Raw genomic sequence first — 16,382 nt, 5'->3', positions numbered from 1 at the left:
TAACATAGCATATTTTACCTTTATTTTTTTCCACATATGTGTAGCTTCATATTTATAACACCAAATCATTGGGGTTTTTTTTATTAAAATAGAATAATATTATATACTCTTCTATAAAACTTGTGGAAATTATCTCCCATTGTGGAAATACCTCCAGGAAACCAGGAATAGAATTAAGTTTCTTTTCCATTGTTGTGAAGTATTTCATGGAACGGGTATGGGTAGAAAGGATCTTATATATATTTTTTTTTTTAGTAGCTTTCAAGCTGCATATGCAGAAGTCAGATTAGTGACCAGTGGGATTAGGAGTTACATTATCAAATTTCTTATCATTCACCTATCCCTGATGGGGGCTAGAGAGAAAGTTTGGAGATACAAATTGTGCATGCAGTTTCTTCAGGGAGTGTTGTAGGATAATGGAATACCCAGACAGGTGTGTGTTCGTGACAGTATGTGCTTGTGAGTGGATGTTTTTGTGTGAGTAGAGGGAAGGAGTGGTGCTTTTAACCAATAAATAAAGCACTAGAGGATGCATGCAAAAGTCATGCCCTGAAGGAGTATCAAATTTAGATTCTGGAAAATAAGCCCAAAGTTGATCATTAATCAGGAGTTCTTGGTGAACAAAGAGTTCACAAGAACAAAGAGTTTCAATGGCAGAACCACAGGGAAATCAGGAACCTGAATATCCACCAAGTGTGAGGAGCAGTGAGATTGGGCACTGGGATGTGCTCCGAAGGAACCCTGGAGAAAGTATCACCTCCTGTTGGGGACTTTTCCAGTATACATTTGCATAGTATATACTTTTGCTGATTGCTCTGCCGAGATCAAGAGAAGACAGAGGACAGAGAACCCTGTGGCTGATTTAGAACTAGGTCCACAGATTCAAGAGAATCTCAACACCCAGCCACATATCTCACACTGTTAGAATTTGAGATAAACCCAAGGATAAGTTTACTTTAAACCTGAGTCATTGGCTCTCGGGATTATGTTTGAAATTTGTTCTCAAAGCAACACAACATCACACAAACAACTTTCCATCTTTCTCCTGTCTGAATGAGTACTATTTTATGGAAATAAGTCCAGAGACTTTTTGGAAAGATTTCTGATTTCTAACAATGATCAGAATCCAGTGACTCAATGAATTTAAAAGGTAACAGCTCCTATGTTTCATATTGTCTTCTTTGCTACATTTATATTAAAATATAAATTAAAAAAATAAAATAAAATATAAATAAAATATAAACACCATTTGTTAAGAAAGTAATGATAGAACTCGTTAACCATTTTTTTAGCATTGAAAGTGAAATGATATAGTTTTTAAAAACTCTGTCCTCCTAGCTGTAAAGCAGTCCTCTTCTCTGAGTAGCCTGTCCTGTTTTTCATTTCAGATCTCATTGAATTGAAGGGATTATGTACAATGGGAACACATAATTCTAGCTGCCCTGTTTCTTGTGAAGAAACAGAATATCCTGCTACTATATCTTATTCTACTTTTCCAAGCCAAAATGCTTTGAAATATCTTTCGAAGAAGTTAAATCAAAGTCAGGAATATATCAGGTAATCTTTTCAGTCTTATAAATTATTTGTAATTAAAATGAATATTTTATATACTCAAAACTTTTAAAGGCCAAGAAAACAAAATCCTGATCAGTCCAAGGAGGCAATGGCTTATGCCACTAAATTTTTTTTAAAATTTTATTTATTTATGATAGCCACACAGAGAGAGAGAGAGGCAGAGACATAGGCAGAGGGAGAAGCAGGCTCCATGCACTGGGAGCCCGATGTGGGATTCGATCCCAGGTCTCCAGGATCGCACCCTGGGCCAAAGGCAGGTGCCAAACCGCTGCGCCACCCAGGGATCCCTGCCACTAAATTAATAATGGAAATTTAGCATGTCTTTCAATCCTTCAATTCAATTGTGTGAAAGGTAAACTGAAGCCTGCTTGAGTAACTTGCTCAATTTGTTGACCAACTGGGGAAAAAGTTCTGGCTAATAGTAGTTGATGCTTTAAAATACAAAAACTACTGACTTGCATAGCAGATAGTTTGAATGTTTTAATAACTATAAGGTTGATGAAGCACAAATTATTATTATCACTTTATAGGCAAGGAAACTGTATCTCAAGTAACTGTCCTGCAAATGTAGTCAGTGGTGCAGAAAGAACTTACGTCCGAGACCAATGGCACTGGGTCCCACATATTTTTCCAGGAAGATATATATACTTCCAAGTTTGACTAACCGAGAATTGTATTAGGTCTCTTTCTGCTACACCATGCTGCCTCTTCAAAATTACGAGTCAAACTTCATAGAGAACTCTTTGTTTAAAAATAAGGGAGCAACCTTAACACTTTTCTTTGTTTTTTGCTTATATTTTTAAGCTGAGCACCTGAAACAGCAACATCGTACAAGGGTGTTTGTACTTTTATGTGATATAAATGAATACGTATTAACTACTTAAAAACTGATTTACTTTTGCACAGCCAGGTATCTAACTTTGAAAGCACATTTTGATTTCACTTTTAGCCTGGTATTCATTGTCATGAAATAAAGTAGTCTCCCCATGTAAATGCCCAGATAGTAAAGTGATCTTTAAAAGTCAGGAAGAAAAAGTACTTTCCTCAAGACAGGGTTGATAGGTATGATTTCAAACACTTAGCAGGTAAAAAGATGAAAGACAAGAACACTTGCAATTATTTCTTTGTTAACACTCTTTATCTGGTACAGATGTCTCTTTGTATTCCATTTTAATATGGGAAAGTGATTTACTCATGGTATTATTTCTGTTATACATAAATATGACTGAGAAGTACCGTTTGTGTGCATTTTGGCTGATAGAGATCTCCTGAATCTCATCATTACGTAATATGCAGAGAACGTAGGCATGATTTTGGAGACAGACTGGCGAATCAGAAAAGAACCCATGTATAAAGGAGATGATCTTAGAGAACATTGGTTTCTTTTCCTCCTAAAACTTAGATTATTATAAACGGCTCTCCCGTAAATCTTATCACATGATTGGCATGTGAGAACCTTACACAGTTGTGAATAGTAGAGGCTAACTATGAGGAATAAGGCAAGTAGCTGACCTGATGCAGCAGGATGCGAGGGTGTTCCAATCATAGATGGAACTGGTGGTTGGAAGTCACACATATAATTAAGAAACTGGTTTGGGCCCAGGTACCAGAAATCAAAGAGTAGTAAATCAAAAAAACAAACACAGTCTGTCATGAGAGCAGATGTGAAATCTTAGCAGCAGTAAGACTTGAGGCAAAGCAACCCCTAACTGAATCATGAAGAGTGTCGGTGTTTTTTCCAGGCACACAAACCAACCTCAGACCAATCCAGGTCAGTCTAGGGCCTCAGTTGCTGAACCACATTACAAAGATGATAGCAAGCTTAGCTTGACTGAGGCAGGCAGTATGGAAGTGAATATAAGGATGAATTTTGGCTGAATCTTGGCCAATTTAATTTGTAAAACAAGTGAAATTTTTAAATTGTTCTGTTTTGACCTAATAATTTTGCAAGCAAAAATTGCATGAAATCGTTTTATCCCAAACTAATCCATTCCCCTTAATATAGCACTCATACTCAAGTAACTGGAAGTATTTATCGTTTTGTAAATGCAATAAACAATTTTTCCTTGATCTCCTTGGCATTTTAAAATCCAAATATTTTATAATTGTGCCTCTCCTGACACAAACAAATATTCTTGGGCTTAAATCCTAAACAATTTCACTACAACATGAGGCATAGATTCAGTGAAACCTAAATTACTAGGCAAGTCGCCTGCCTGAGAGAAGGTGATTGGAAGTGGTTATGAGGTTTGTGCTTGGGAAATTAAACACTATTATCAGGGTACATGCAGATTAGGAGCACGATGGAGGACAAAAAGATTGCGGTATTACTAAATTACTGGACTTCCAAGACAACTTTATTATTTCCTTCACTTTGGCAACTGTTTTATTATTTGTAAATATGACAGTACCCCCTAATTATCTACTTAAACATAGTACATTCTCCTGTTACCCTGGGTTAAGCCAATAGAGATTAAGTAAACATATTAATGATATATTCTGAATTAAGTGTATTTGGGAGTATTGATTTCTAAAACTGAACAATTAGGAGAGTGATTTACAGCCATGTTCCTAAGATATATTAGAGGACGCCATGTAGTTCTAGGAAACATTGCTAATAGGATTCATTCTGAATGACAACTATTGTTGCCATCTGAAAATCATCAGGTGGTTGGTTTCCACCTCAGTTTATACAGCAGATTACTGTTTACCCCTTCATTCATTGCTTTCATCTTCAATTTGTTCCTGTATTTTTTTCATTTTACAAATATATAGTGGACACCTATTTTGTGTCAAGATTTGGGGTGTTGTAGGTGTTAAGGGTTCCTCAATGAGCAAAAGACAAAAACCCTGTCTTGTGGCACTTATTTCCATTGTGAAAATGAACAATAAATATGTATAGTCACGTCAGTGCTAAGCGCTGTGGATAGAAAGGAATTGAAAAAGGGGCTGAGGAAGCTAAAGTCGGAGGATTGTTCTCAGGGTTGAGGACTGCAATCAAGTCCTAGGAAGCTGATAATCGAAGTCCTGGGAAGTCGAAGACCTAAAGCAGTGGCTCTCAAATGTTTTGATCTCAAGGTCCCTTTGCATTCTTAAAAGTTACTGATGAGTTTAATGAGTTTTTCTTTATGTGAGTTGTATCAATAGTTGTCACAATAGAAATTTAAACTATGAAAATGTTATATATTCATTTATTTAAAATGACAATAGTAAATGTACTATATGGCAATATAGATAAAAGCTTTTTACAAAGAGTATTTTCTGAAACAAAAAATAATTCAGGAAGAGGAGTGGTATTACTTTAGAATACTGTAAAATTTCTTCAGTTTCTGGCTTAACAAAAGACACCTGGATTCTCATTTTTGCATTTAATCTGTTGATTTATGTTATTGTGGTTAATGAATATAAAGAAAATCTTGGGTCAAACAGATATGTAGTTGGGAAAGAGATATATTTTAATAGCCTGTGTAGATATGTGACACTTTTCTTTGATAACACATCAAAACTCAGTAAGTGTAATTTCTTAAATGTTAATTGTAAATTGAATCTTGTGGTTGCCCCATGAGGAGTGGAACTAACTCTTGATTCAAAATTTGATTTGGATGTTGGGGCCTATGATGCCACAGATGCAGCAAGGGGGTATGAAAAAAATTCATTGGTCATGTAATGAGCCTCTGGGATCTCCCAAGCCAATTCTCTCTTGACTTGGAAGGATAAGGAGAGGCAACTGGCTTTGCCTTTCATTGTGGTCATGATGTAGGACTTGGATGAGAGGTCTCATCCCAGGGTTTGAGCTTACCCAGGTGCCAGTGAAGAAAGTACATGGACTTTCTTATCAGCTTATCTCTTATGGGTCAAGAAGAGGGAAGGGTGGCATTTGAAAGCTGCCATTTGAAAATAATGAAATGTCAAAACATATCAATGAAGTTTTCATACTTAAATATATTAAAATCTATTGATTTTGTACTTTCAATGGATCTTTCATTCATGAATGATTTTGAACATTTTTGTGATCATTAGAAAAATTCTAAGTTGTGCAGATCTTCCAAATATTGATCCATTTTCTTATATAATATACATTTAGTTTTAATCTAATTATTTATCAGAAGAGCCTTTAAAAGTTGGGAGTTATCAAGCTCATCATAGTAGACAGAAATTTTCCAAAATTATAACTGCAACATAAAAGCTAAGCTTGAAATTTATTATTAGCTACAAATCATATCAGTTATTTCTCTTGAAGCAACAAGTCATTTTCTTCATTTTTGTGACAATATTTGTCAAATATCATAGCCTAAACAACTATAGTTTTCCAGTCATCCTTTCAAGTAAAAATGATGTTCCATGTAAACGTGGTTACTGTAACTTTATATAAATAACAATGACAGTGAAAATGTCACATAATATGTTTGTATATTATGAAAATAATTTTTATTTTTGTGGACCCCCAATAAAGATATTGAGCACCCTTAAGTATCTGTGACCACACTTTTAAAACTGCTGATGTAAAGGAGATATAAGAACTAGCCTCAGTAAATGGTGGGAGAACATCCCAGAAGGAGGGGAAATCAAATGCGGAGAGAGATCTTAAGCCAACAGCATGCTTCATGAATGGATAGAAAAGAATGGAGATTGGTGTGACAGGAAACACTGTAAGCAATGGCTAAAAGTGGTAGGGAATGAGACAGTTCAAAGTGAGATAGGTGGCAGAGGTAAGGTGATGGAGTTTTAGTTAGAGTATACTAGGACATATCTGGGGAGTTTTGAGCAAAAGAATGATACGATTTGCAAGTTGCAGAAGTATTATTTTAGTAATTGTGTGATGAAAAGAAGATATGTATATATTGCAGAGAAATACATTAAAATTGAAAGTGGAAAGATCAATCAGAAAACTATTGAAAAAATTGAGGTGAGGGATAAGAGTTTAGGCAAAGGTAATAGCAGTGAATAGGGTGAGAGGTGGTTGGATTTTGTATATATTTTTAAAAGAAAACTAATATTTATGCACGAACTTGGCTATATAGTGTTATTACATTATAAATAAAGAAATATCAAGAGCTTGGCTTGAATATGTTCAATTTGAAATACCTATTGAATATTCAAGTAAAAATACGACAAGACAATTGGATATATTATGGAAATTCAAAGTAAGGTCTAAGCTGGAGACAGAGAGTGAGAGGGTATCCAAGACTATCTGAAGAGTTATTTTAAAATAGCTTTTATTCACTCTAGTCTCATTTAAAAATTTCTAGAAAATATTAAGAAAGCAGAATCTCTGCTTAATATATTATTGATATAAAGTAAAAGACTACCATTTACTGAACATCTGGTATATACCAGATTCTGTGCCATTCTTTACACACATTATTTAATTTCTCCTCATACAACACTAAAATCCCCCCTTTAAAATCCCTACTACAGATGAGGAAACCAAGAGTCAGGAAGGCCATGCTGTTTCTCCAGGATCAAACCAGGACACAGATTTGAATTCAAATTAGACACTCATTTACTTACATAAATGTATGTAAATATTCCAATCTACTTAATAGATATTTACATTTAATGGCTTTTTCCAATTTTCTCAGGAATAGGGCATAGAAAAATGATTGGATCTTGGAAAAAATTCTTCTCTCTAAATACCAACATGACAAGTGTAACTTCCAAATGGAGCTTTGTGACCATAATGCTGTGTTTCATTCAACATTACATGACATTTGAATTAAAAATGAATATTACTTTAATCAAATAAGAATTAAAAGTAGTGCTGACAATCTTGAGCTAGATTAACTCTATTTTTATCCTCAGGGAGAATCTCGTGAACATTGAAATAAACTATAGTGACTTAAACTATAAGATAACTCAGCAGCAAAAAGCAGTGAGTGTGTCTGAGTTACTTGGTAAGTGTTCTTTAGTCATTTCTCAATTTTTAAGACATCTCCTATCAGGCTTTTTTGTCCTTTTGTACTTAAGCTTTTAGCTTATCAATGAAGAAGAAGAGATAGTAGTTACCTTTCTTTTTTATTATTTTTAAATTTTATTTAAATTCAATTACTTAACATATAATCTATTATTGGATTCAGAAGTAGAGGTCAGTGGTTCATCAGTCTCTTATAATATCCAGTGCTCCTTACATCACATGCTCTCCTTAATGTTCATCACCCAGTTACCCTGTTCCCCCAAACCCCTCCCCTCTAGCGACACTCAGTTTGTTTCCTAAGATTAAAAGTTTCTTATGGCTTGACTCTCACTTTGATTTCTTCTTGTTTTATTTTTTCCTCTCTTCCCCTATGATCCTCTATTTTGTTTCCTGAATTCCACATATGAGTGAGATTATATGGTAATTTTCTTTCTCTGATTGACCTATTTCACTTAGCATAATATCCTCTAGTTCCTTCCACGTCTTGGCAAGATTTCTTTTTTTTTTTTTTCTGATGGCTGAATAGAATATGATATATATATATATATATATATCACATCTTTATCCATTCATCCGTCGATGGAAATCTGGACTCCTGTAGTTTGGCTACTGTGGACATTTGTGCTATAAATATTAGTGCTTGTCTTTCATCTGTCATTTAAATCTGACATTAAAAAAAAAGAAATCTGACACTTTCCCACTCCTCAGACACACCTCCAGTAAACCTCACACCCGTTTTCACAAAGAAGAGGCTGACATTCATATCCACACCCAGCATCTTACTTTCCCTTCAGACACCACCCCCTTCCCCAGCAAATGACTACTGTTGAGTGTTTCAACAATCCTACCTCTGAGTAGAGTATCAGGCTTCTCAGACCTCCACCCAGACTGGGTTGAAGAGACTGAGCAAGCAAAATTCAACCTTTAAGTTACAACAATTGTCCGCTCACATCCTTAACAAATTATTTGTTGATTTCCTAGATCTCATTTAAAATTTAGAGGAAGTCATATAGGAGACGATAGTCAGACACAGGCAAAATGACAGCAGTCACACACTGGCAGTTGAGCCCTGAATGAGGAGGAAATATATAAATTCTTCAAAGCTCTAGGGGCAATTGACACTTGATTACCATGCTTTACAAAAATAGCATGATCCTAAAATGGCCCAGGGAAATGAGAATAAGATTCATAATGTAATCTATTTAAGAAGTTAGTGCTCCAATAGTCAAATTCATAGAGACAAAGAGTTAGATGGTGGTTGCAAGGGGCTAGGGAGAGTGGGGGATTGGGGAGATTTTTTTAATGGGGTGTGGAGTTTCAGTTGGGAAAGATGAAGGAGTTCTGGAAATGGATGGTGGGGATGGTTGTTAAGGTGAAGTGTGAAGGTACTTAATACCACAGAACCATACACTTAAAATCTATTAAAATGGTAAATTTTATGTCACATTTTACAACAAAAAAAGCACAAAGAAAAAAGATAAATATAGGTTTTTAAAATTTCTTAAACATAAAAATTTTAATTCAATATGTGTTAATATGTTGTTGGATGAAATATTACAAATGCTTAAAAAGAAATAGTTTTCCAAATTGCTTGGAATTTGTTGCTGGAAAACATCATCACTCAAGAAAGCCATCTGAAGGTTACATTTCTGTTCTGCATTCAACACATGGAAATGGATTTATAATTGTCTAGGATGTTTTAATAATTTGCCTGGATTTCATGTCTTCCTAAATCTTTGAGTTATATTTTTGGAAAGGTTTTATAATTGCTTTCTCGTTCTCCCTCTCTCTCTCCCCTGTCTCTTATTTAAGGCACTGGTTGGTTAATTCTTTCTCTATAACTTTTTCCTTTTGGGGATGATTTATATAAATATTAAGATATTATTAGTTGCCCATTACTTTATTCATACCAAACTTTTAAAATAATACAATTAACTTATCTTATGTAATATCAGTTACAATTGACTTATTAGCTTCAAATAACTTAAATTCTAGTAATGTTTAATTTGCTTTTTATTACAAAAATGATTCATTCAATTTTTGAGTTTTTGATTTTATTGCAGCAGATGTTGGCGGCCAGCTGGGCCTATTTTGTGGGGCCAGTATGATTACAATTATAGAAATTATTGAATATATATTCACCAATTTCTACTGGATATGCATTTTGTTCTTGCTGAAGATACCCAAAATGACACAGGGGGCTCCTCCACCTGGGCATCATCTGGAGAAGAGAAATCACATAGAAGAATGCTAATGTTCATGAGGGACAAAAGCTTTTGGTCTTCTTTTCATAATACCTTCAGATTTATTCATGACTAATTCATTGTTATATAACTTTAGCATATATATATATGTATATATATATATTAGGTACTGTCATGTTTTTTCACTATTGAATTCCCAGCACCTGTAACAGTAGAGATTGTGTAGTAGGCATTTTATAATTTTTTTTTTAATGAATGAGTGTGTAATGCAAAAAAGACATGCTTTATGACTGGATATGCAAATTGGACCTGGTAAATGAACTCTATGAAGAGACAAGATAATTATTTATTGAGAAACGAATATATGTAATTTGTGCTTTCCAACATTTCAAATAATCTTTATTTTCACTAAAATTCAACATAATTTTATTTTGTCTGGAGACTTCTACTGTCTATATAACTTTTGGAGAGGCAGGGATCTCTATTTCCTACTCAGGTGAATACCTAAAATAAATCTACTTAAAAACAAAGTTAAATTTATGGTATACTGGGAGCACATAGTATTTTGTCATTTCCTCCAAGTATCTCCATCTACTTATTTAATCTAGAGAGAAAATTCAAGATTTGCAGTGTTCCCATCTCCCTTTTGGAAAATCAACCTGATTTAGCCTCTCAGAATATTCAGTTGATGCTGAATTATTCAAAGGTCATGTCAAATACATTTAAGAAATAATTATCGAGTCATAAAATTCTCCCCCAAATTCATTCTAGTATTACTGGATCTTCTTTCCTCTCTGGCCACATGATAATAATTTTTGAAAAATCTTAAGGTGTTGTTTTCAAGTTTAATTATAAGCAAGTGTGAATGCCCTGGAAATGAAGCCAGTGCAATCAGACAGGACTCAGGCAAATGAGAAATATGTATACCTCATGACTTGGAAATCCCAACCATGATAAATACTTCATAGAAATTCTCTCACAGACATGTGACAGACTAGTTTCCTCATCTACATAGCAGTCAGTGTCTCCCCACTGTCAGCTGTGTGAGGACATGCTATGGAAGATAAAGTAGCAGAGAGACACTATGGATTAAATGTGATCACTCTCAAATATTAGTACACTGATAAATCTTAAAAATTGTTAGGTAGAAAAAAGCTTAAAGGGCACCTGGGTGGCTCAGTAGTTAGGCGTCTGTCTTTAGCTCAAGTCATGATCTCAGGGTCCTGGGATCGAGCCCCCAGTTGGGCTCCCTGCTCAGGAAGGAGTCTACTCCTCACTCTCCCTCTGCCCCTCCCCTCAGCTCATGCTCTCTCACTGGCTCTTTCTGTGTCTTAAATGAATAAGTAAAAAAAAATTTTTTAAAAAGAATAAAGTTCCCTTTAAAAAAAAAGAAAAAAGCTTAAATGCATAGAACACTCCCAAAGGCTATCATGCAATAGTTCATGTAAATCAAATATACATGTATACAGAACATATATATGTCTTAAGAGAACATGTACTTAAAAAGTAAACAAAAATATAGCATTAAATATTTACATAAAAAACACATTAGAAAGATTGCCTGTAGTGGAAGGGGGAATGAGAGATGGGGAAATAGAACAAAATGAAATAAACAAGGTAAATTAACAGAAAATATAAGACAGATGAAAGTGCAATGTGAAAATTCACCCATTTCTCTGTCTTGTGGACCAAAAAAATTAGAATAAAATATTTGGCTGCAAAGCCATGTGTTTTGTTTTGTTTTGATATTTGTGAAAAATCATTTGTTGTGTTAATATTAGTATGACTGAATCTCAGGCTTAATACAAGGCAGCTTCTCACTTATAATTCTTCTCTGCTTATCCAAATTTGTTTAGCAAAACCTAGGAGATAATATTCTTATTCTTTTTTCAACATGTTGAAAATATTATTTAAATAATTTGTATTATGAGTGAGTCATGGAAGAAGGATTTCATAAGTATTGTTGCATGCCTAACATAAAATGAGAAAGTAGCAGAATATAATTGGGATGCCTCCTATTTTTTGGACTTGATGAATCCTGAATTATAAGAAATTCTAAGTATTACACATGACTTTCACTAACTTATCTTCCTATGCTTTAAAAATCACAAGTATATATTGTTTAAAAACAATTAAATAAGGATTGTTATAATGAAAAAGGTAATTGATTAAGAACAGAGATTCTTAGAATGTAAGCTCCACTTCTCTTAATTAATACCCAAAATCCAAGACTCTAGACCCGGGAACAATGCCAGTCAAGAGAATTGGGCAATGCAGAGCAATATAAGGAGTAGCTTTTGAATCCTTAATAGATCAGAATTACTTTGGGAAAACAATAAATATTATGGATCTCGTGAGATTTTGATGCCTAACAGTTGTCATCATGACCTTGGTTTAGAGTAGCAAAAGCTCTAAAATAGATTGCCAGAGACCAATCTTATTCATAGACTTTGCATGATACAGCTTTGGAAAGTTGGAAAAATTGATTGAAAGAAAGAAGTTGAATGAAAGGGGAAATGATGGAAAATAGGAGACTGCTGTTTCTGTTAATCGCTTTTGTAAAAGTGAAATTACTGATGAGGAAAGGGAAAGAAAATGAAACACAAAACAAGGTAAAATCGAGACTGGTATACAAAACAAACAAACAAAATGGGCCTTATTTTTTGCCCAAAGTTCTAGTGGGAACTTGTGAAGATACAGTGCTCCCTCATGAGGCTACTTCATGACTATTACAAATTCACCATCTTCATACTATTCGGTAACAGGTCAGAGGAGAGCTGGACCACTTGGCTGAAAAGTACCATCAATTCCATATGGATCTTTGCTATCTTCATTTTTTTTGCTTAAATGATCAAGGGGAAAATAACTGAGTAGAAAACACAATGGAACGGAGGAGACTATTTGGGATGAGCATTAATCTTTGGTTAGTTGCCACGGTCAGCATCTGAACAATTTACTAGAATTTTAAATATACAAGTATTACTTCTTTGGGAATGGATGAAGGTGGGGATACAAAGAGTCTGTGCTTTGAAAGACAAAGTTACAGCTCTGTCACCTACAGAAAAAAATGGAGTTATTCTGAAGCATTTGAAATATGGGTATGAGCAACCCTAGGCTTGTAACACGATAACCGATAATGAACCATCCTCCAGTGATACAACCCTGGGGTAAATAATAGTGGAAGTCAATAAAGGTTTGGGCCCCTTACATAGCCCTCCTGTTAAGAGGGGACAGGGTCATATAGGAACTCAACTGAAGCTGTGAAGGTGAATACCCAAAAACCTGAAAGAACCACTGGGAGTGTGCATCGGTGCTGCAGGGGATGACATTAGTGCTAACAAGAAACTGCAGATTGGAGAGCTAAAAAGAAAAAAAAAAAATTTTGTGTGGCCTTATCTATACTTGAACCCATAAGGGAATGCACTTATTATATAAAATACACGGTTTTCCCATTACTGGCTTATAGCCTAAATAAGTCAGTTTCACCTTTTGCTCAATTTTAATTCATCATGCTAAATAAGAACTTTAGGATTACCCAATTTTTACCCATAGTTAATATTTTAATTTTAAATAAAGCACAGATGATTTTGGAAGTATTGTCAAATGGGTGTTTGAAGACTCATCTTCCTGACAGAGGTCTAGTATTGCACCTCAGCACAAAAGAGTAGAAATTTAGGCCTGCAAATCACTGACTGCAGCAACTACAGACCATCCTTAACATTGTCTGTTACCAGGCTTTGGTGGAGACAGATCCTGCCACTGAGACATCAAATAATTCTAAACCCTAGTACAGTTGCAATTCTGTCCAATGAAGACAGAACAACTCACTGATAAAATGGAAATGGTGCACACAAAAGCATGTTTGATGGCAGCAATGAAGGAAGGGAAGCGTGGGAGTATGTTGCATCTAAGAATAGGTCGTAACTGTGCGTTTTAGGGCCAATGACAAAAATCCCCCAAATAGTGATCTCTTATTGCTGAATGTTTCAGATATCATTGTTTCCTCTCTGTTTTAGCAGCCTGATACACTGACGGAAAACTCTTTACTGATAGATATGAGTCAGTTTGGAAATCAACCCCATTCACCCTATGAACGGTGAATCTTTGGTTGAAGAAGGCAGGGTAAGTCCATAAAATGGACATAACAGGAGGCATTATAATTAGAAATACTGAAGCGTGAGGGGATTCCTGGGTGGCTCAGTGGTTTAGCACCTGCCTTTGGCCCAGGGTGTGATCCTGGAGACCCTGGATTGAGTCCTGTGTCAGGCTCCCTGCATGGGACCTGCTTCTCCCTCTGCCTGTCTCTCTGCCTCTCTCTCTCTCTCTCTCTCCCTCTCTCATGAATATGTAAAATCTTTAAAAAAAAAAAAGAAATACTAAAGCTTGGGACTCTCATCCCCAGAATAATATTTAAATATTTATAAATTAATGGATTGGTTCATAGCCAAGCTGTATAGCCAATCAAATAGGCCCTCAATGAACCAATCCATTCTCAAGGACAAGAGCTGGTAGGTAGATTACCAGTAACCCCAGATAGAACCCTTACCAGTAATACCAGGTGACTTCAAATGGGTTCTGATCAGAACAGGCATGATTCCTACTTTGGGCTTTATTACCCTTGACTGAAGCCAATCCCCTCAAGGCTTTGAAACAACAGATTGTGTTCCTGTTTGATTCTACCAACTACATTTCATAGATCAAGGAGACACATCACTGCTATCAATGTACCAAGATGAGGTGAGAAATTTAGTTAATCTCCTGCCACCCTCAAACTGGCATCAAAACAACTTACTAAAAATGAGGAGAGTGTGATAGCGGTGCAAAAAGCCGATCTGACTTATGGGTAAATGCACACCTTATCAGAATGTGAGGGATAGTGGAGGAGGAACACCTCTGGAAAGGATTCTTTTGAAAGAATATGGGGATTAGAATGAATGTTGGAGGACGATGCAAGCATATCTATTTTCTTATCTCAAAAATAATTTCCTCATTTCACTGGATCTAGCTGTACCAGGTCGAGGATTGTACTTGTATGTGCTGGAAGAGGGAAGAGCCACTATGCAAACAATTGATACCATAATGCCAATTACTCTGAAAGTATGAATTTTCCTACAGGGACAAATGGACCCATTCCACATTATGCGGCTCACCTGGGACTACCTGGAAGTGCTGGCCCACTGCCTGTAGTAGCGATAATTCCATAATCTTTACATTCCTAATGGTACATTTTTCTTGGAAATGGACAAAAGGGAACACTATTGGAAGGCTATTTCTTCTACTTGCCTGTGAGGGGATATTATGGGGGAATCTGAAACTCTCACCTAGAGAGGCCAAGTCTGTGTTACAGGTAAAAAAAAAATGGATAGGTAGAAACCGTGCAAGATGGGAAAACAGCACATAAATGACAAGTAACATTGGGAAAGATTATCACCATTTTATTCCTGAGAGGCAGCTTCAAAACAAGGGTCCTATGCTCATTTGCTTTCCTCTGAGAGAGAAAAGTGGCCTGGTGCCAAACTATAAAGTTGACCCAATAATGCTATTTGAGGTACTTGAAGAGAAAGATATGAACTGGGGTCCCTTGGAGGCCTGCCTGTTTTTCGAGCAAGTTGGAATTATCCAAGTTTGGGTTTTGTGTTTTGAGTCATGTTTATCCTATTCATACTTTTGTATAGCCATAAATCAGTAATGATTCACCCAAAGAATCTTCAGGAAGGACTGAAACTGGAAGCAGAGTATTTTGAATTCCCATTCTCTAGGGGCACTATTCATGGAGGTGCATAAAATACAGCAGGTAGAAAGTAGCAACAGCACTTATGGAGTTTAGCCAGCGTTGTCTCACTCTCCTGAGACTAGGTGCCTGAGAAACAGGATTTGGTGTGTGGAGCCAAGTGATTTAGGTGTTACCAGAGGCTGCCTGGCTTGGAGAGGTAATGTATAGAAACGAAAGACTACAGAGATTTCTAAACCGATGGAGCATAATACTGGCTAACCATTCTGAGAAAGGGCTTGTATCCTTAATCAGGAAGGATTTAGCTATAAGGAAACCTCGTGTATTAAAAGTTCAGTGGCATGAAAAGAAATGAGCTATCAAGCCATCAAAAGGCATGACGGAAACTCAAGTGCATATTGTTAAGTAAAAGGAGCCAGTCTGAAAAGACAACATACTGTGTGTGATTCCAACCATATGACCTTCTGGAAAAGGCAAAACCCTGAAAACAGTAAAAAGAAAAATCAGTGGTTGACAGGGGCTCCAGGAGAGAGAGAGGGAGAGAGAGAGAGAGAGAGAGAGAGAGAGAGGTAGGTGATGCCTGAGAGATTTTCAAGGCAATGGAACTATTTTGTGTGATACTGTGCTGATGGGCATATGTTATTAGACATTTGTCAAAATCCATAGCATGTGTCAAACAAAGAGTGAACCCCAAAGTAAACTCCAGACTTTAGTTAATAATAATACATTGGTATTGGGTCATCCATTGTAACAAATGTACCAGATTAACGCAAAGTATCAACAATAGGGGGAAGGGGAAGTGCTGGGAGGAGGTGTATAGGGGAATTTTGTACTTCCCACTCAATTTTTCTGGATACATAAAACAGCTAAGAATAAATAAATAAAGTGGATTATTTTTTTAAGGGGCCATGGCTAGGGGTGCTGGACTCAGGCTAGAGGGATGTATTTGTGGAAACAC

General features: G+C 35.8%; 1 protein-coding gene across 1 annotated transcript in view; it reads left to right on the top strand.

Annotated features, from left to right (window-relative positions):
* ASIC5 (acid sensing ion channel subunit family member 5) overlaps positions 1–11,384 on the top strand; it is a 33,654-nt gene extending 22,270 nt beyond the window's left edge. The window contains exons 8-10 of the mRNA XM_077844407.1: positions 1,389–1,557; positions 7,378–7,469; positions 9,553–11,384. Coding sequence (XP_077700533.1) covers positions 1,389–1,557; positions 7,378–7,469; positions 9,553–9,743 — 452 coding nt within the window. The 3' untranslated portion in view covers positions 9,744–11,384. The remainder of the gene's footprint in view (positions 1–1,388; positions 1,558–7,377; positions 7,470–9,552) is intronic.
* The last annotated feature ends 4,998 nt before the right edge of the window (positions 11,385–16,382 follow it).

Source organism: Canis aureus, chromosome 13 (assembly GCF_053574225.1).
Source record: "Canis aureus isolate CA01 chromosome 13, VMU_Caureus_v.1.0, whole genome shotgun sequence".
Taxonomy (NCBI): domain Eukaryota; kingdom Metazoa; phylum Chordata; class Mammalia; order Carnivora; family Canidae; genus Canis; species Canis aureus.
This window is presented reverse-complemented; position numbering and strand designations above follow the sequence as displayed.